The sequence below is a fragment of the Clinocottus analis genome, unplaced genomic scaffold (assembly GCF_023055335.1).
Source record: "Clinocottus analis isolate CAN_PGR_092001 unplaced genomic scaffold, fCliAna1.0.p SCAF_22, whole genome shotgun sequence".
Classification (NCBI taxonomy): domain Eukaryota; kingdom Metazoa; phylum Chordata; class Actinopteri; order Perciformes; family Cottidae; genus Clinocottus; species Clinocottus analis.
In genome coordinates, this window is record NW_027175954.1 from 4817601 (window position 1) to 4840110 (window position 22510).

Here is a 22510-nt window from a genome sequence, read left to right on the forward strand (position 1 = left end):
ATAACAAACGATTCAAAAATACATACATCCAGTGTCCGATAGGATGGATGATGGGTCAAGAAAACATTAACATAACATTTAACGTAATGACAGTGTCACTGTCATTACTTGGGAGTATCGTTTCCCAGAATGATAAATCATATTCAATTGTATCATAACAAAAGTTAAATGGGTTCCAGTCATCATTAAGATATTTTTTTCGAAGGAAAACATTGCTTCTATATTAGTACAAGTACCGTTTCTGAAACAAATAGTGTATGGTGTAGCATCTTTCATATTTTCAGTATATATATATATATATATATATATATATATATATATATATATATATATATATATATATATATATATATATATACAATTTAGTTCCAGCATGATATGCTGATATGCATTTTAGTGACAATGCCATCAATGTGCACAGACCAAGACAACTGTTCGTCCAACACTACATCCATTAGTTTGAATGAAATGAAATGAATGAAATGAAATGAATGAAAAGAAAAGTACTTTATTAATCTCCAAGGAGAAATTTTTTGTCGTACTAGCAGCATCCCAATGCCGTAAACTAAGTTAAACACACAGATGATAAAATAAAATAAATAATAACAGGAACAGCGGGTAACAGATGTATGCATAAGTAAGAAATAAGTATAAACATATATATACACATACATGCAAGCAAGCGGAATGGATACATATATATATATATATACATACACCCGCACACATATACATACACACATACATACATATCTACACATGCATATATACACACATACATACATATACACATACACATACATATACATATATACAAACATATACATATACATATATACATACATACACATACCTACACATACACACCCACCCGTGGCCCACGCACATACATGTACACATATATACATACATATCTATATACATACACACGCATACACACATACATACATACACATACATACATATGCATGCATGCATGCATGCATACATACATACATACATACATACATACATACACACATGTACACATACATATACACATACACATGTGCAAAACATACACAACAAGCAAAACACAGCAGTGTATTCGGAGGATAAATTAGTGTATTCAGTGTATTCAGAGGTTTGATTTAAATTAAATGTAAACTGAAATGTGCAAAAAGTGCAAAATGCAAAATATATGTATGCAGCATACATAACATATATACATCAGCATATCTATATACATGTACAGTGTACAGTGTGACTTAGTCCACGGATCTGGACTCAAGGGATTTATTGTATAGCCTTATGGCCGAGGGTAGGAATGCCTTCCTGTAGCGGTCCTTGTGGCAGCGGAGCGTGATGAGTCTTTTTGAAAAAGTGCTCCGCTGACCCTGCAGGAGCTGGTGGAGAGGGTGGTCCGAGTTGTCTAATATGGACAATAGTTTCTTTAGTGTCCTCCTCTCCACCACCTGTTCCAAATGCTCCTGCTTGCAGCCGATGATGGAGCCGGCTTTCTTAACCAGCTTGTTAAGTCTGTTGGTGTCACCGGCTCCAATGCTGCTCCCCCAGCAGACAATGGCGAAGTACAAGACGCTGGCCACAACCGACTGATAGAACAACTCCAGCATCTTGCTGCACACGTTGAAGGATCGAAGCTTCCTCAGGAAAAAGAGTCGACTCATCCCCTTCTTGTACACAGCGTTGATGTTGGCCTTCCAGTTCAGTCGGCTGTCGATGGAGACACCCAGGTACTTGTACTCCTCCACCATGTCCACGTCCTCTCCCAGGACGCTCAGAGGTCTCGGAGCTGTTGTCTTCCTCCTGAAGTCCACCACCATCTCTCTGGTCTTGCTCACGTTCAGAAGCAGGTGATTCTCACCGGCCCACTCCACAAAGTCACTCACCACTGCTCTGTACTCCTCCTCCCGTCCATCCTTAATACACCCGACCACTGCAGAGTCATCAGAATACTTCTGCAGATGGCATGACCCCGTGTTGTACTGGAAGTCATTGGTGTACAGGGTGAACAGGAAGGGAGACAGAACAGTTCCCTGTGGGGCTCCAACATCACTGACCACCGTTTCAGACAGCACACGGCCCATTCTGACAAACTGTGGTCTGCCTGTGAGGTAGTCAGTGATCCAGGAGATGGTGGACGAGTCTACCCCCACCCCCCGCAGCTTCTCACTCAGTAGCAATGGTTGAATGGTGTTAAATGCACTGGAGAAGTCAAAGAAAGTGACTCTCACAGAGACACCGGTTCCATCCAGGTGCGACTGAGCTCGTTGCAGCAGGTAGATGATGGCGTCATCCACTCCCACATGAGGCTGGTAAGCAAATTGCAGAGGGTCCAGCGACGATTTCACCTGCGGCCTGAGGTGGGCCAAGACCAGTCTCTCCAGCACCTTCATCACGTGGGAAGTGAGGGCAACTGGTCGGTAGTCCTTGAGGCCAGATGGCAACGACTTCTTTGGGACAGGGACCAGGCACGACGTCTTCCACAGCACCGGGACTTCCTCCTGCCTCAGGCTCAGGTTGAAGAGGTGCTGCAGGACACCAGACAGCTGGGTGGCGCAGGTCTTTAGGACCCTGGGGGTGATGCCATCAGGACCTTCCGCCTTGCCCTGTTTGAGTTTCCTCAGCTGTCTTCTCACCTGGTCAGTCGTCACAGAGAGAGGGGGGAGGGGAGGTGGAAGGGTGGAAGAGCCCATTGATGTTGAGGGCTCAGTGATTGTGCAGCTCAGCAGGGGGGGCATAGAGGGTGGTGTTTGGGGGGGGTGTTGGATGGGGGAGACGGAGATGGAGGGGGGCTGTGAACTAAACCTATTGAAGAAACAGTTCAGCTCGTTGGCCCTCTCCAGGGAGCCTCCTGGCTGTCTCCCTCCAACTTTGAAGCCGGTGATTTGCTTCATCCCAGTCCACACCTCCCTCGTGTTGTTATTCTGGAGTTTGGCCTCCAGCTTCCTCCTGTAGGAGTCCTTGCCCTCCCTGAGCTTCACCTGCAGGTCGCGCTGGACTCTCCTGAGCTCATCCCTGTCTCCAGACCTGAAAGCAGCTTTCTTCTTGTTAAGAAGAGCCTTCAGGTCCTTGGTGATCCAGGGCTTGTTATTGGGAAAGCAGCGCACAGTTCGGGATGGGATGATGGTGTGTTCGCAGAATTTAATGTATTCTGTGACACAGTCTGTCATGCTGTTGATGTCCTCCCCATGTGGTCCACATAGCACAGCCCAGTCCGTTAACTCGAAGCAGTCCTGGAGGGCGTCATCAGCCTCCGGAGACCACCTCCACACAGTCCTGGTGGTCACAGGCAGCCTCTTCACCAGAGGAACATACTTAGGAGTCAGCAGGACCAGGTCATGATCAGACCTGCCAAGGGGGGGAAGGGCAGTGGCGCTGTATGCATCCTTAGTATTTGCATACAGCAAGTCCAGAGTTTTATTGTTCCTTGTGGGGCAGTCTACATATTGTTGAAAAGTTGGCAGAACTTTGCCCAGGGTGGTGTGATTAAAGTCACCAGTAATAGTCAGGAAGGCACCAGGCTGATGATTCAGCAGTCCAGATACAGTGGACTGGATGGTGTTCTCTGCTTCTCCGGCGTCAGCTGATGGCGGCACATAGACGTTTGGCACATAGAAGTTTGGCCTTCTTGACCTGTTCTATTGCTGAACCTGACATTCACAGGTAAAGCTGTGTGTCACCATTAAATGTTTTCCTTGAGCCAAACACAATATATTTAATTTTTTAAATGTTCAGGGCTAGTTTGGTTACTTTCACCCAATCAATTATTCTCTCCATATCCTGATTCAGAATGGTTGTAAGTTCCAGTTTGTTTGATGGAATGCTATACAGTGTTATGTCATCAGCATAAGCAACTTCCTTGTGGACATATATATATATATATATATATATATATATATATATATATATATATATATATATATATATATATATATATAAAAATGCGTTGTTGGTGCCTGGGTTAATTTCACAGAGAAGTATGGCACTCCCACCATGGACGTATACCCTGAATGTGTGAATGTTGTGAAGCCAAATAGACACAGTTTAACATGTGTGAAGCTGTAGTCTGTGTTAAACTTGAGTAAGCTGAGCCAACACAGAGGTAAACACTTCTCGGTGCTTTACTGCTGGTGGGCTGATATGAAGAGATGGTGATTAACTGTCTGCATTAGCTCGTGGTAAATAGCATGACAAGTTTAATGGGCAATAAAGCAATTAGTAGTAATCTGAAAATCATAGGGAGTCAACCAAACTCATTTCCTGCTCAGTGTTTGAAACTCTAATGTAAAAAAAAGGAAGAAAATCCCTCTTGCATTTTATTCTCTGCAGATTCTTAAAACGCTACCTTTTGAGGAAAGCTGAGGCAAATAAAAAGAAAACTTTACTTTGAATCTGCCCGTCCTTTTGAGTGCCCATGCAAGGCTGTGGGGCCCACTTTCTTCGAAAGCAGTCGTTTATATATTTATACTTCAGTTTCAATGTTTCTTTGATATCTAAGTGTGAAGAGTAAAGGCTGAGTGCTACCCTGAATATTTTAGCAATATCACAGCAGCCCAGACCTCTTCTTATTTTCTCATCTCTCTTTGCTGGAAACGATAGAAAGTCGTGCTTGCTGGTCGGGACAGTACTTATGTCTAAAAGGCTGGAGATGACTACTTGTCATTGGCTAAGACTTGAGCAGCATGAATGATCTAAGGTTAACTTGTTCGAGGGCTGAGGAATGATTTCAGACTTTACAGCGTTAGTTTGATTGCTCCACTGGACGCACTCTTGCAACCTACCTAGCAACATCACTAATTAGGGACCTAAGTTTTCACTGATTCCTCAATCGTTGTTATATAGGCACACTGAACATTTTTGTCAATTTGGATCATGGAGTGATACTTCTGGGTTTGTTTGTGTACATACTCATGCTCTCTCACCCACTCAAAAGAGGATCCAAAACACTCGCCAGCATCAGCAACCCATTTGCCATCAGCACTATTAGCAATCACAATTCAATCCATTTGTTCAGTATGAGCAACTGCAACACAAGGATTTACCCGTTTTATCCTCATGTATACTAGCCGGAGCAAACCTGCAAGCTGCCAGTCTGTAATTACCCGTCAGTGGCCTAACTAATCTGGATTGCATCGTGTAATGCTTCTGTGAGCTAGTTTCACTGAGAGCCATGCCCTACCCTCAGAATTGGCCGAAACAAACAACAGGAGCACATGGAGCTGTGTATGCCTGCTGTCGTTGTCTGACAGCAGGCATACAAAGCCTACAGAGTGCTGAATCAGGGGTCCTACTCCGCTCAGCTGTCTCGGTGCCCGATCCTCGGGACCAGGCTAGCACAAGCTGAGAGTTGGCAGATCCCAACGTTAATAGGTGCCATGCATTTAAAGACATCCCGTTAAACAAAATGTAAATAAATGAATGTAAGGGAATGCAGTGAAAATAGACTGCGTTTATGAGACTCTGACATTGCAACATCACTGTGCCTCAAATGACAGGCATTTGAGCAATCAACCCGTGTTTTCACCTAAGCCTTGCTCCTCCCTTTATCCTCGCCTCCCTCCTTGTCCTGCAGGTGGCCTGACCTTTTTCAAATAAAACTCCTCCCTCTGCTGATCCCCTCTCACAAAGCTCTTGCGTGTAGCAATGTCGCATGTTTGTTTGACACACAAAGACAAGTCTGTATATTTTTTTTAAAACGTTATCATCAATATTGTAATTTGTCTGCATCAAACTATTTTGCTGATGGATCAATCCTATAATTTTCTCGGCTTTTTAGCTTTTAAGCCTGACAGCTTTTGAAGAATGCTCCCAGAGGGTGTTTGGAAAAGAAGCCTTAAACTGAGGTTTGTTTTACATTACTACATTACGTAGTTTCTTCAAGCTGATGCATGAGCCAGTGACGCTAAGAATGGATATTTCAGAGAGCTGGTGTGAGATTTATGGTGTGTGGCTTTGCACATTACCAGGTGACAGTGTGTATGTTGTGTAACACAAGATTTATGCTGCAGCGCGTCTCGTGGGAGATTTGATACCATTACTCTTAAGATTTAATCCTCTTGAGTCTTGATCCTGTATCCTTTCCTGGGCCACATCAACTTATGATTTTGATTCATGACATGGATAGAAAATTGTTTCAAAAGTTTCATATTTTGACTTTCATGTTTTTACTTACAATTGTATACATTGTGTGCAAAGCTGTATTTTCAGGCTAACAACGGCCCTACATTCAAGAACACATTACATTAAATACTAAATGTTTACATGTTCTATGCTCACTATAAGCCACATAACATTAACCTGCTAATGTTAGCAGGGAAACATTAGCTAAATACTATTGTCAAGTACATATTATACTAACATCAAATAGTTAGTTGGCATGCTAACATTGTAAGCAACTATTGGTTGTAATTAAAGTTATTCTTTTTTTGCAATATGTGGTTATTTTGTAGTATCCAGATGAATATTCTTTGTTCTCACACTAAGATGACTAAGATGGCTGACAAAGTATTGGTTAGACTGACTGTAGCCAAGTCTTTTAGAGCTTTTAAGGCCAAATATATTCTTTTTAACTTTGAGGCGTAGCATACGTGTCACTTTAATTTCTTACTGCGTAAACAACCAATATACAGGATACATGAGGCAGCGTCATGTGCAAATAAAATGCATTATTAACAGTAAGTATATCTTAGACATAAGATATCCTAAAATTGCCATTGCACACAGATAAATTCATTTTGGATTACATTTTTGCACCTCTAGTGGTAGTAATGTAAAAATAACAAAGTTGTGTCTGGATCAACAACTCTGTTCTGTGGAAAAGATCACAGCCTCATCGGACAGCTAGCAATGATATAGACCTGGTTTCTGATTAAAATAATTGATCCACTGTTTGGTTTTGAAACTTGGTGTTTGGTAGCAGTTGGATTCACAGTTTAGTTTTCATAAGAAATCTCATAACTCCTAGTATCCTCCACAGTCATGGTTTGTATACTCTGGAATGCCCATTTCCTTCTCAAGGTCTTGTGGATGTATAAAACTTGAGCTGAAAAGACTAAACTCAATGTTCAGATAAGAGTGATGGTAATTCTCAACCTTTCATTGCAAGTAATTAGCTCAGTAGTTGCATCAGCAATAATCAAGGCATTTAATTTAATTACATGGAACACAGAACCTTTTGGAAATTCATGTAAGCTAATTCTGTGTCTGAAGCTGGCAGAGTAATGGGTAATGTATTTGCTATGTTGTTAACACCAACAGCTTGATAACTATCCCGGTGTCACCTTCCTAGATAGACCTTTGAAGTAGGAAACAAATAGAAGTCATGACATGTAGCGTGTGAGTTTTAATTTAGGCTTAGCTTTGGAGATATCCCAGCTCTTATATAAGAGGCAACACACATCACAATTGTTGGTTGGCGACATGTGTTCATTGATTGCTGTTTTTTTTGTTGTCCTACAAGTCGAAAAGAAGATGGAATAAAGGCAATTCAAGCACACAGAACACCTGGCTGCACAGAGAGTTATGTAACGGTAGAAGGTAAGATCAGTATTGACCTTTCCTGATGAACATAATGTTACTTATAGAGGAACAATCCTAATGATTAAGAAATATCCAGAGAATCAGCCTTGGATATTGCAAATACTTCTGCTGCTTCAGTAAAACCAATACAAGGATGTTGGATGTGTGTTTCTCTTGCTCTGGCAGCCAAGTAATTCAGAAACATAGTAGAAACAGCTAATCCATATCTTTCCTGTACTTTCAACATTGCTGGTCCTCGCGGGGAGATTGAGTGCCCAAAGCCATTTTGTTTCCACTGTGTCAGAGCCACTGCGAGCATAGCTAAAGTCCTTCTTTCTTCTTTGTCAGACAGACTGTTGTAAGTAAAGAATAATTACCCCTGTACAACATTTCCTGCAGCACTCCAATGAAGGCTCATTTGGGGCAGTATATTTGTAATCAAACCACAACTGGCAATTAGTTTAACCCACTGGATTTAGTAGGAATGTTTGTTCAGAACAATGAGGGAGAAAATAAATGAATGAATGAATCAATGACTCAGGAGTTGCACGAGGCCTTCACTGCCAGTAATACAATATAAATGATAGGAACTTATTTAATGTACTATACATATACACATAAGTATTTGAGACACAAATGTGACGTAAAAGTGCAATTGCTGTGAAAGATTTCTTTGCAGACACCTCAAATATGTTTTTGTTTGTTTGTCAGTGTGTTGGTTGTGAAGGATGCTAGACTTCTAGATGTCAGTACCTGTCAGATCCACCTTACTCATATAGGAAACAAACAAGCAAGGGAATCCGTTTTACAAGACACTGGATGTGAACATCTGGGATGCCAGCAGTGGTAAAGTAAAAGAGGATGTTGTAACCTAACATGACAACACGTGACGAGAAATCAATAGCTTCGTCTCTCCACATTTTCTAAAAGAAAAAGGAGTGAAAGGAGAAGGCATGGGTGGGCGTGTCAGTTCCTTTTTAATGTGAAGAGGATTCATGTGGACCTTGACAGACATTGATTGTTGGTACCATTAAACCAGATGACATAGCTGAATACAGATAATGATGCATGGACAGAAACACTGCAGTGTGTGTGTGTATATATATGTATATATATATATATATATATATATATATATATATATATATATATATATATGTAGCGTGACCACGCTCCGGATACAGATTCTCTCTTCTTCTACTGAAATTAGAGCATTATTCTTTAAGTAAAATAAGCACAGCCAACGTGGCCTGGTGCCTACAGCACCACCAAAAGTACAGGAGTGTGTGTGTACTGTGCAGGGAACACAGCGCATGGATATAAACAGGGATATAAACAGTGACGGCCAGGCCGCTAACCTTCACTGTTTAACCGGCTGAGAGGGAGAAGAGAAATAGGGGAGAGAGACATACAGAAAGACAGAGGTAAGATCAGATTGAATAAAGAGTGGGTTAGGGTTAGGGTTAGGGTTAGGGTTAGCAGTGTTCAAGGCCAGAGACAGCTCGCTGGCCTGAACAGCCAGCAGACAACAAGCCATGAGGAACAGACAGGAGCTGCTCAATGAGAACATAAGCTAATAGGGAAAAAATATTGTAATACATGCAGTGTATTTGTGAATAACAATTACATTATAAAATATACATAATTTTAAAATGTATCAATATATATATATATATATATATATATATATATATATATATATATATATATATATATATATATATATATATATATACACGTTTGTTTTTTTAAAATTATAAAATAGCTATAACTTTATGATATCTAGGAAGGTGACACCAAACAGGCAGTGTTGACGACTTGCCGAATTGAGCCTGACGTGAAAGCAAGTATTGTCATGTAGTTTCTGTTCTCAACGAGCAGCGCGTGCTGCCGCTAACCGCTCCGCCTCACAAAGCGCTCACAGGCCGTCCACTCCCAGCTGCAGGCTCCGCGTCAAGATTGACCATTAATCACGCATGTGCAAGGCCGCCGCTGATCAGTGAAAGATCCTCTCTCACTGATACCTGTCAGCTGTCCTTCACATCTCCACCTCATTCAATTAGACTTCAGTGCACTTCTTCAAGCCAACACAGACTGGACTTTTCTCACTGAGTAAGAAAAAATTAACTGAACTAGAAAACATCAAAAGCACTTATTGCTTTTGTATAAAGTTAATAAATTGCTGGTATTTAACATACATATTTAAGATAAGCAACAGACTGAACATAGACCAAAGAAATGGCTTGTCCCTAACAAGGACCCTTACTACTGGACAGTACCTGTTCAGAAAAAAAAGAAAACAGATTTATTTACTATATGCTTGGTCAACTCCCTAAGTTTACTGTCAGTGATCGGTTCACAATATTATGTAAGTCTATTTCAATACAATATTTGTACCTTTAAAACGTTGTAGGTTGCTGTGATTGTTCCACATGCCCATACTGGTGACAAAGATATTAATTATTTCAATCTATTGTAATTTGAAAGTGATGGGAGATAAAATCCACAGCGCTAATTTTGTGCATCAATACATTCTAAAATGAAGCCCTTTTTGTGCTTCCGTGGATATTGTTTTTGGCATGATAGTAACAAAGCGGGATTTTAAAGATACCCTCTTGATTAATCTTATTCAGACTGCTGAAGCCTCATATCAGCTTTTTATTTTTGCACTGAACGAGGACTGTGGATTTTATGCTCCATCATTTCCATTGAAGACTTTCTTTGGACAGCGGGAGCTATTACAGCAACTAAAATCCTGTTCAATGAAACTCATGTTCACGTCAGTATTGTTTTCTCTTTGTCACTCTCCACAGTCTAAATATGGTCACTTCTGTTCACTGGTTGCAAAAAGTAAAAATGGCCACAAATCAATAGGTGACTTCACAACTTCACTTACACGTGTGTGTGTGTGTGTGTGTGTGTGTGTGTGTGTGTGTGTGTGTGTGTGTGTGTGCGCACGCGTTGGCAGTCTGCTAGTTTCATTCATTGATTTGTATCCACAATAAAATCCTAAATCTTTAATAACGTTGATCTTTCTTTCTACACTTTTTGAACACCAAATGTTCAGAGCGTGCGATGTTTGTGGCAAAAACAAGATAAATTTAAGGAAAGTGCACTCGGCAGGGGGAGTTGTCTACTCTAAAAGGTGAATGTTTTGATGATGTCTTTATGGTTCTTGTGGCAACGCCACATTCAGTATGCTTCAGTATAACCACATATAGATGTTAAAATTACAACAAAAAAAAAAAACTGCAAATCAAACAGCCCATGTGATCACACACACCTAAATCAATATATGCAGCATTTTATATGCAGGGATTTAATACATTGGTTGAAGTGAGGCCAGAGGGATTTTCTGCCATGCTCATTTTTGACTACAGTCTGTATTTACACCACAGAATGTTTCTCGCTCCAGCTTTTACTGCGCTTCAGCTGTGTAGCCCGGGCAGAGGCAACATGCATGCAAGGCTCAACCGTGAATCAAGCTATTGGCTCCCTTTAGTTAACACTGTGAAGGAGTGTATCACAAATTCTAATGGGCCTCAAGTGCTATTGGAATGGGTAAATGTGAGGATCCATTCTGCAGGGTTTGGGGCCGAATTGCTAAAAAGGGCATGTTTATTTTCTCCTCAGTGTACTTGTACTGTTCTCCATCTGTTGTGCAATGTCTATTGATTTTCTCCAGCCTCCTCTATCAGTCAGGCTTTAATAAGACAACATGTGTCGCCTTTAAGAGAAATGTTTTAGAATGTTAATGGATCACTCCATAGACCTGTTTGCCTCTGCTCGGTGCGTGTGTGTGTGTGTGTGTGCGCGCGCGCGTGTGTGGACAGACACGCACAATTGCGTTTTTGTGTATGTGTGTGCCACCACATTTTCATTAAAACCGAACCAGACAACATTCATCTTGATGGTTTTAAGGAGTAAAGGGGCTGTAAAACAAGGAACATGGGGCACTAGTGGGATGAAGGGATAAGGATGGAGAGAGTAGTAGAAAGTGAAGAAGAAACCTCCTCGTGCAAAGTGGATTCATCTTCTGTCTTATTGCTCCTGCAGGGACCAATTTATCTTCATTTAGGTTTTTGGCACCAACCCCAATCCAGACCAGCAGCCTCAAGAAAACACAAGAGCTCAACATGGACCTTTGGACACATGACTTTCTTGAGCTTGACCAGAACCAGGGGACCAGTTTTTCAAGGCTGATTAGGTTGTTTGAGGTTTCTTATAATCTAAAAAACATATTTACATTCAACTAGTTGTTTAGAAATACTCATTGTTGATCCCAAAACTGTAGTTGTAAAATGTATTCTGTTATGGGTGACACAATACTTCTTAGATTAGAGACCAGCCACTGTCCAAAAAGTAGATATTTTAGTCCAAGAGATTTTGGCTCGTCTCCTAAAATAATATTGCAATTGTGTGTAAATGTAATGGTTTTTTTTTGTAACAACATAGAAGTGTCCTTAGCATCAAAATTTGTATTCTTGCATGGGTAATGCTCATAGTTGGATAGGTCAAGTCTATTCAATATTTGTTTCTTTGTAGCTCATTTACACTAAAATACTCATCAAAAGACAACCATTACGGATATGCAAATAGCATAAAAATACTTGTTTTAACTTTTATTTTTAAGAAAATAAAATTCCCTCGTCACCTTTTCTTTATTGTGTTTGCAATTCAGGGTGATGCTTTATGTTTCATATTACATTTTGTGTGCGTTTACCTCTGTTAGGAGTTTGAGGCTGCTGCCCTCTTGGTCTTTATTGAGCTTTAGCTCAGACCACAATGCCTTCTCCCTTCAGCAGGGTATAAATTAACATTGATTTTAGTGAAGCATCGTGGCCTTGGTGGCCAAATAACTAACAATAACCTTCACAGTATGAGTGGGTGGAGAGCTGGCGAAGGCAGCAAATTAAGACACAAAGGAAGAGAGCTGCATTTTGCTCTTCATTATATATATAATCGCTGATTAAAGCAACATTTTTTGCAGAATATTTTGCCAATATTTGCAGATTTTCCAGCCCAGTCGTTCACTATAATGTAGATGCAGTATGCCTAAATAACACAAGGAACATTAATTATCTCTGTCCCCATCGCCGTTTAACCTGTTGATTTATTCCTGTAGCAAAGTTGCCATTTTGAGTAGTATTCAGCAATTGCATAAAGATATCTACGAAACACTCTACCCCTATTCCCCTCTCTCCGTCCACCATATGTAACTTTCAAAATCTCATTGCTGCACGATGCTGGCTTCAGCATGTGGATCTCAGCAGTCACACGTATTAATTGTGCTGCTGCTCAAAAAGGAAAGGATGGGTTAGTGGAGTGGAGCGGCGAGAGGAGCCTAGAGAGGGGGAGAGGGAGACGGATGTCAGAAATCAGAGGGACCCCTGCTGCCATGTCTGGATGCAGCATTGGCGGCACAAGGAGAGGAGATAAGGAAAGAGAGCACGGCAGTGTTGTGTCTTTCTGGCTGTGCAGTCTGGTCTTGGTGCCCTACTGACAGCCAGAGATTGATGGATAGAGCCGTGTATCGCACATAGCATCAATTCTGTCCCACTTTCTCTTTTATTCTGAGTCTCACTCGCTCATCACTCCTCCCTTCCCCTCTCTCTCTTGCTCTCCTTCTCTCTCGCTCTCTCCCCCTCCCTCCCGCTGCTGCTCCAGGTCCCTCGCTGGTCCCTCTCTTCCGTATTAGTTTCCAAAAGGCATCTCTAATGCTACCAGAGAGCGCGCTGTGAGGCTGCGAGAAAGCAAGGCGAGCGGATTGCTATCTGCTTTCTGACAGCTTTTCCGCTTGAAAGGCAGCGTGTGAGCCGAGGAACTGGACTGGACTGTGGTGTTTCGTGGAGGAGGTGGGAGAGGAGGTGGAAGGGGGAGAGCTGGGGGGCAAGTCGGACAGATGGAGGACGGCGCCCAACACCTGGGACACTGCATGGTTGACATGAAGGAGCTGAATGCCAACCCTGAAGGACTGACCGCTGCCGGTGAGCTGACTGCACTGTGTTGTCTGTCTCTTAACCTGTCTCCCTCATTCAGTTAAACTTGTCTGCTATAAGAATTGATTCTTGCACCAGCACAGTATCCCATGTTTTTTATCAATGCGTGTCTCAATGCTGCTTAGTCTTATTTCCCTCTTTGTGTGTGAGAGAGAGGGATAACCACTGCAAACAGAGACAGAGAGAGAGAGAGAGAGAGAGAGAGAGAGAGAGAGAGAGAGAGAGAGAGAGAGATTTTTAAACACACAATGATCAATAATCACTGAATGACTGAATTCAGTGACGCGTCTTTGATGTCTCAGGGTCACATTGTTGCAGTTATTACAAAAGCTCAATTCATATACATGTCCCCTAAAATAAAGTGTTTCGGGGTGAGTCATCAAAATGATGATTTTTATTTATTTTTTAAACAAAAGGACTGAACTCTGTTGATACTGGAGTATTAACAATTATTGGGAGCAATGTCATGTTGATCACTGAATCGTCACGTCTCCTAAAATTGTTCTTGAGAATTGATTTTAAAACTTTATAGCTGCCTTTCTACAGGTTTCCAATCAAGCCTTAGGTTCTTGCAGTGTGGTTGAATTAAAATCCCAAGCTGTTTGTCTGAATGCGAGCATTCATGTCAAAGAAGACTGCCTTATCTGATTTGGGCCAACATTGAGTGTGATTTAGTGGTTTGCAAAGTTTGAAGTGTAGAAAACACTGTTTGAAGACATGTCTGGACATTCTCACATCTGTTTGTACAACGGTGCCTGTGTGCTGCGTGTGGATGCATGTGTGTCTGCGTTCCTGTGTGCATGTATGCGCGCACTTTGCTTTTAAAATACATTCTTTTTAGGGCATTTATATTCTATACTGCCTGAATGTGTTGTCACTAATGAACACTCGGAGAGCCAAACTAGATGTCTCGGTGCCCAACAACAGGCGAACGCTAAAGAGATTAGCTATATCAGTGATGCCACAAAGCCCGCTTTCCAAGTTTAATACCTTTGCTCACTAAAAGGACAGACATTGCATGCAGCGTCGCTAAGCATTTGCATTGGCATGCAAGCTCAACACCATCATCTTCCCCATGGGGATAAGTAAATGGAGGCGTACAAAGGGGAATGAAAGTGCAATTCACGATGCCTTGTCTCCTTTGCCTCAAACCACATGGATTCATGCTGAACCAGCTTACATCCACAGTTACTGACAGACAGACACACACACACACACACACACACACACACACACACACGCACGCACACACACACACAGTGATCAGGAAATAACTAATCATGTGCAAACCGGTGCATCCTCACATAAATATGCACAGGCATTATCATGCATGCACACTCGCACACAGCCACACGCATGCTCGTTCTCTTGCAGTTCTGACCTGATTGCAAACCCTACTATGAATTCACAGAGTCACAGTTTGTAGATGACATCTGACAGGTGTAAGAGTGTAACGGTAAATGACAAACACCTCACTGTACTTCTGTTTTGTTTTCCTCAAGCATCCTGGGAGACAAAAGGGAAGAGCAAAGCACACAATTACCATGTTTGGTAGAAAAGACAAGTTGACAACCCCACATTATCAGTCGCAAGGTGAAATAGTTTATCTCTTCCTTCCTGACAGGTGCTGTTCAGCAGTTATCAAGGTGGGACTGCATTGGCATTTAACTCCCCACCATACGGTGTAAAATGTGTACCTATTAACTATTCATAACCAAATATTCTCAAAAGCTGCAATATAATTGATGGCGTTGTTTGACATCAGGAGGCAAAATGTCTTACTCCGTGCCCTTGTTAACCCTACGCGCTACATCTGCCATCGACGCGACAGTCAAGACCTCCTCAGCGCACCCAACTGATTCACAACACTTCATTAAACGCTGGCAACAAAACCATCTGTCCCCTCTCAATCTCCCAGGGCAGTAATGTGACGATAACTCACTCTCCCATTCAGCACCACTTGTCCTAATAGGATGCCTGTTTGTGCAAACATCAATCGTGTTAGCGGTATGTGAGCCTGGCTAATGAATCATCAGAAAGGATGTGCAGGTGTTGTTTTAGGCCATTTAAACTACAGAACAGAGAAGCGCAGCGGAGGGTTAGGTTGGATAGTAGGAGTCGGAAGAAAGAAAGATGGGAGTTTGCGTGCATGTGATGTAAGTTTTGGACTGGTTTATTGAGCTACGGACAGTTATATCTCAGAAATATAAAATCCCATGGTGAGCCACGTAAGTGAATTATTAATATCATCTCTAAATCCAAAGTAAATGATATTCAAAATATTAAAAGGATTTGTTGATAGACATAGGCCCTTACATGTAATATCTATTCATGAAGAGCAGTATAAGCAGGAGTGATTAAGACTGTGTGCTATACCCACTGCGAGGGGGTTTATCAAAGCTCTTTTTGGAAATTGCCTGATTTTCTTGTCTGAGCTGGAAGCACATGATGGGGACCGGAGCAGCGACATGCTGTATTTTGTAGCTTTTCCCCAATTCTCTCTTTTTTGTGGAGTCAGGAATAAGGAGAAATCCCATGGGTGCGCACTCCCCCACATTTGCTCCTTCCATTCCTCCTCAGAATATCTGCTAGAAGCTAGTGAGTGGTTATCAAACTGCACAGTGGGTGAGGAAGCAGGGCAATGAGAAGGAATGAGGGTTAAATAATCTGCAAGACAGACAGTTTAAGTTCCTGTACATTAATTAACTTTGTCATTCTGGAGAAATCACCCAGTCTGCACACATCCAAAGATATTACTCTCTTCTCTCCCTTCAGCGTGGCTTTTCCCAACTGATACCACCTGCAGACGGGAGTGATAGATTGGAGGCACAGTGAGGCTGTGCTGTTATTTCTAGAGCCAGATGAAACTGCAGTATAGCGGACAGGCACACCTCATTTGCTTTGGGCCCCTCTGGGAGTTACATCTGCATGTGTCGCCTGCCTGCCTGCCACCTTGCTGAGCTTATTACCATATTCATATTGCCAGCGGATATCGATTTTAAATACCACACCTGTTCCACTTTTCTTCACATACGTATCCACATGTTGGAGCTGGATCACCTGTGGGCTCCGTGTGCTAAATGAGACGCAATCGAGGCGGACAGTACAGGTGCTTAACCTTTCCCCGTGTGATGGGTAATTATTGTAATTATTGTTTTGGTCATCTGGATTCTCACCATGAGGTCAATGACATGTGTTGTGTTTGCTGCTCAAAGACAAGAATGGTGTCACAGTGTACATAACAGATGTCCTGTCCTCAGTTGTGGATGCATAATTGATCCCTGACTTTTAATAAATGTGAATACTGGGGTGTCGCGAACGTGTGAACAACAGTTTCCAGAGCCACACTGTTTCCTTTCATGTCTCCGTTCTCACAGCTGTAACATACTGTCACCTGTGCTGCTGATGTCATAATCAATTCATCTGACATTATCCTTCTTAAAATACTTGACACACACAAGCTGTGCTCTGAAATTCAGACATCCTTTAACTCCAACCCTTTGTATGCTTCACTGTCAAGCATAACTAGATGATTTGCCAAGTGCAGGTTATGCTCTTGATCTGTATCCCCAACCCAAATATCAGACCCAGACTGGCTTTACTCCTTATCTGTATTCAATTAATTCTGCCAAGATATTTTCCACTGATTTCCACCACTACCGCCACAAAAATGGAGTCCTCCAAAGTAACTGGCCCGTTCAAGTGACAGTCCCCGAGGATGCCACCAGAGACGAGACCCAACAGCTGGCACTTTCTCAGCCCACCTCGCTAAAGGACTCTCTGTTGCCGCCACAGAACATCCAGGCTTATTAAAGTTTCATCAACACTCACAAGGAAACCGTGGTGCTGATAACACAAGGAAACACGACCCCTGAGGAACGGGTGGAAGATGAAAGTAATGTGAAATCCAGATCGCGATACTAAAATTGTATTTACGTACATAATTGGCCTGTGTGTGCATGTGTGTGTCCGTGCGCGTATACACTTTCCGGTGTACACTTGATTAATTAGAAGGTTACTCCACTTGTATGCATTACAGATATTGCACTAAGTTTGCATAAGCCTGTTTATTCAAATGTAGCCTATCCTGACAGCAGGTGACAAGCTGCAGTTTCTGACACTTTCTAAAACACCAACAAATTGAGTTTTAACGCTCAATTTTGTCAACACATTAAGGGCGGCTGTTGCTCATGAGTGAGAGTGGGCCATCTTCTAGAATATAGTGCTTTGCATGTCCGTTTATATGCATGTCCGTTTACCAATTAAGTGTTTGCGAAATGTAGATATGCACCGTAAGTTGCTTGTGTTTATTATCAAGAGCCCTGCATTTGGGCTTTTTCATTCTTTTGTAGACAAGCGTCTCTTAAGAGGACAGGGGTAATGCTAATGAGTCCCGTAATGAAGTATGCTTCTCATTAATTATCAATAACTAAATCAATTTGTTTGTTAATTACTTTAAACTAAACATTTCAAAAGGTTTGGGTGTGGTCAGAATTTGAAATGAGTTTTGGAAATAGTTGAAACTTCTGAACATTTGGTTTGATTTTAAAACACCATCTTTAAAACTCACATTTTCCAAAATCCTTTTACTAATTCAATAAGCAACTTGTGATTAATGATCTCGAAATTGAAAATGTCGAGATCAATGACATGTACATTAGAAAATGTACATGTCATTGAATAATATTAATAAGTTCAAATTCAGTCAGTCAGATGCAATTCTGTACAAAATGAACTGGAATTTTAAGGAGAAGCACTGAATAAAGAAATCCAACAATGTGCAAAACCAACTCAAACAAGATTATAATTTTGACTTCTGCTTTTGAAAATATAAAATATCAATCTCAAAACATATTTTGTAACACTGCTGTGATCTTGAGTAGCTCTATATGTATCCCTTCAAGATGGAAAGAAAAGCAGCAAGTCACACAGAAACTCTGAGATGGTGTACAGAAACACCTTTTGAACTTTCACTGACATTAAAGAAATCTTTCTCGCCCTTAAAGGTCGTCAGTTATAAACACATATCTGGAACTTTTGATTTGTATATCTGTGGTTCAGGAAGCTCATGTGAAAATCTTTCTGTCTTTGCGAATAGACAATCCCAGGAGAAGAACGGTTTAACAACTGCTAATTATACAGACAGTAGAGGGTCATGGTTTGGCTTTTTTTTTTTTTTTTTTTAGCACAGGCAGGTTCTCAACATGAAATCTGCTCTTCCACTGTTTCTCACCTTAATATTGCATCATTTTGTTGTGTGGCTGTTGTTTAGTCAGATCGAAGTAGACTTGTTCTCTGCAAAGACCTTGAAGTGTGATGAAAGGCTTTACAAATATATTGACCCGGTGTGACATAAAAGCTGCCAAGAAAGGGTGGTGACTGAAGTAATTATAAAGCAAAGTAAATCATTTTTAGTGAAGGATCCTCATTATATAGAATGACTATTACCTAAAGCAGTGTGGCTCCCACACATCAGTAAGCATCGAGTATGCATGGCCCATTTGTGGGGTTGATGAGCCTTAGAGAGGCCAATTGTGTCCCAGCACCCCAGGAAGAGGAGAGTGGCATTTAGTGGCAAGGGCCCCGCCATGTGTTGCACCTTCCTGCAAGTATTTCATCTGTTTGGGGTTTGAGTGATTGTGTATCACACTGGGAGAGTGATGAATGTGAGAGAGAGTTGGTGACAGATGATACAAGCAGTCAGTCCTCTACTCATCATTACGGCACAGGCCCTCAAGGACAACGGATTCTTTGATTCTCTCGTTCTGTGTTTGTGTAATCTAACATGAACCGTTTATCACTTTGGCTTGTTTGGATCCCGTCATGCTTCTGGCGTTTTAGAATACCATCTCTAAGGATTCGTTTTTGTGCTGATTATGTTTGGTCACGGAGAGGCCACATTGGTGAAAAGAGATCAGATTTTAGCCCCTGAGTCTACTTTAAAGTCTGTCTATGGGGGATGTGGTTATCCACATCTTTTCTTCAGTGCGCCAAAAAATAGTGCATTAATCAAAAGTATTTGTAAGAAAAAAATATTGTCAATAATTTAGATGATGAGGAAGGAAAACATGCCAACATCAAGATGACTTAAGTGCTAGAAAAAGCATATAAAAAAAGTATTTTTTTGTGAATTGAAAGTCTTTGGTTTTCGACTAAATTCTTTTATTGATTAATCATAAAAGTAACTGACAAGTTAATCTATGATTCATGTCATCAATAGTTGTAGCAAACAGCAAAGGTCTGAGTCACTTTTAAATGTGTTATTTATTTGCTTTATTATATTGTCCTAATTCTTACTTTTATTCCCCGCTTTCTCTCTTAGGTGTTTTTCTAACACCCAAGCTGCCGCAGGTGGAGTTCAGCCTTGGTGAGTCCTGTGTTTACTCTCTGATTTAAGGTCCATTTGGAGAATTTCCCACGCTTCCTTGAAAGCATATTGCACACTTCTTGTAATGTCGAATCTCTCTCCCCCGGTCCAGAAACACTGCGAAGCGTTATGGCTGATCAGGCCCCTCAGCTAAAATACATCCGATTGTAACTGTTATGAACACACGTCAACAAACAGACATATGCTGACAGTTACACTAATGCAGAAGTCAGTCAGAATTAGTGGGCATATCTGTCGACATCCTTAATCTCTTCTTAATGCTGACACATACACACACCACAAGTGTGGATCGAAGGGACAACACAAAAAAGGACATGGAGAAAATATGAGGCAGAGCAGCAAAAGGATCCTTTTGAACTTTTCCTGGAGATGGCCTCGTTCATTTTTAATGCCACTAAGATGTTGGAATTCTATTTCTAGACATTTCATTGTGGCTCAGGTAAAGTTTCTTAAAGTGAAAATCCAAACAGGAATAATATTCCTGTGGTCTCTGAAAGAAGAGAGTGACGGCATCAAAGACTGGTGTCTTGGCTCCCGTGTTTCTGTCTTCTCAGGGGACTGCGAAAAAGGCTTCCCACTATTGCATTTACACAACAAACGACCGAATACAGATATGGCCTGACATATAGCCGGGAATGTGGCTACAATATATTTTTCATCTTAATAGTATTAGGAGAGATAATCATTGCACAAATGTGTTCTTCTTAGTGTCACCTGATGACCTCCGAGCCAGGCCAGTGCTCAGTGTGTCTTCTGACCATTAAAGCAGTTTTCAATGTGTTCAAACTGCAACCGCACGTTAATATCTCATGAACACTCCTGATAGTCCTATTGCCATTACATAGCGGGCACAATTACAGCGCGTCATAAAGACATGTAATCAGAGTTCATTTATATAGAGACTGTGTGGGGCTCAATAGGAGAGACATTATTTTGAGAACATGCATACACTCTCAAGTGCACACAACTGAGTCTTTATGTGCACACGTAGTAGATTCAAGCATATTCGGCAAAGAGTCATATAGCGCCTTTGTAATGCTAGCTTTGTTTCTTAAATGTGGATTCTATTTGAATTGCTACTCAAATAATACTGTAGGTTTAGCTTTTGCTCTTTAATAGAAAATTATATTTGAATGTAAAATATCCGTCATGGAAGAAAATACAGCTGACAGCTGGCACAGAGAATAACCATATCCATCTTTAATTGCCCTGGTTGAATGTGTGCTTAATGTAAAGTACATCTTGGTTGGGTTTAGCATTGGTGTGCCCAAATCCACAATTAACTTTGCAGCTAATTAACATCTTAATTACATCACTCTCGACAATATGGTATTTTATGGAATAAGACTGCTTTTAGATGGTAATCGGAAGCTCACTCTAGAGCCACAGGAAGAAAAAAAAGGCTACATTCAAAGTCTCAGTAGTATTCATACTATTGTACTCTTAACAGTTTCAATACCCTTTTCAAAAGAAAGTCGGCGGTTCAAATTGTTGGTGTGGAGTTTGAAGGAAGAGTCCATTACAGGACTTGTATCCGAGATTGGCAGCATTACTATTGCTTCTGAACGTCTCTCAACATGGCAACGACTGAGCCGGTGGCGAGCAGCTAACAGTGCAAACAACGGTAGCAATGCCTCATTCTCTTCTCAGGTAGACATAACTCCACTATATGTTTATATAGAACATTGTTTTTGTTGCTGCTTTATCAATCATTCTCTGACTATTTATATGATTATCCTTAAGGAGACAAAGAGGGTTAATGCAATTATGTTATCCTGTTGCATTCTGGGAAGTGGAGAATTCAGCATTTTTGGACTCTGACTCACGGTACAAAAATCCCAACGTCAAGCATGATTTGTTTTTCAGTCTGTTGCTTTCGTGTGTGTGTGTGTGTGTGTGTGTGTGTGCCCAATTAAATTGAATCGTAAGAGTAAATCAAAAGAGTGCCTCTATAAAATAAACAAATTTACAAACACATGCACTTATTCTGTCAGCAGAGCATTCTGTGGTCTTTGCTGCGGTCAATGCAATATTTCAAAGTCATCGATTAAAGCTTAACAATACGAGTAGTTATTAAAAAGCAAACCATATAAAGCCTCTTACATGGACTATAAACACAGACTGAAGGACATTTTCTGCACAGGTACAATGCAGAATACGATGGACAACTTCCTGTCAGGCTCATCACACGCTGGATTATATACTACCGCAACGAATGACTTATTTTTCACTCTAAAATATTGAGATTGAGTCTCTTTGTGTTTGCTTTTGTTTTGACATGATGTTACAAAAAAATCTAATGGGAAGAATCGTACCCACCCTAATTGTAAGTTAGAAACAAACAAGCTCACCAGACACATTATGTGATTGTTAGTTATTATATTAACAGAGGCATTTAAAAGTGTGACTCTTTTGCTTTAGTGAAATGACTCTGCTTTTATTTCAACCGTTGGATGAGTTGAAATACTGACAAACCTATGAGTTAATAATGTATCTTGTTATGACTCCCAAGCGCTGCTTTGCTTCAGAAACTTGCAGCAGGGGAACAAAAAAAAAGAGCCTGATACAGGTGTGTTGACAGTGTATACACAGTCACACTCGA

The 22510-nt window shown here is 41.1% G+C and overlaps 1 protein-coding gene across 3 annotated transcripts in view; it reads left to right on the forward strand.

Annotated features, from left to right (window-relative positions):
- The first annotated feature begins 13420 nt into the window (after window positions 1–13420).
- The window catches only part of inpp4b (inositol polyphosphate-4-phosphatase type II B), a 114195-nt gene continuing 105105 nt past the window's right edge, over window positions 13421–22510 (forward strand). For all 3 annotated transcript variants that reach the window (XM_068588802.1, XM_068588801.1, XM_068588803.1), the window contains exons 1-2: window positions 13421–13508; window positions 19843–19887. In XM_068588802.1, coding sequence (XP_068444903.1) covers window positions 13424–13508; window positions 19843–19887 — 130 coding nt within the window. In that variant the 5' untranslated portion in view covers window positions 13421–13423. The remainder of the gene's footprint in view (window positions 13509–19842; window positions 19888–22510) is intronic.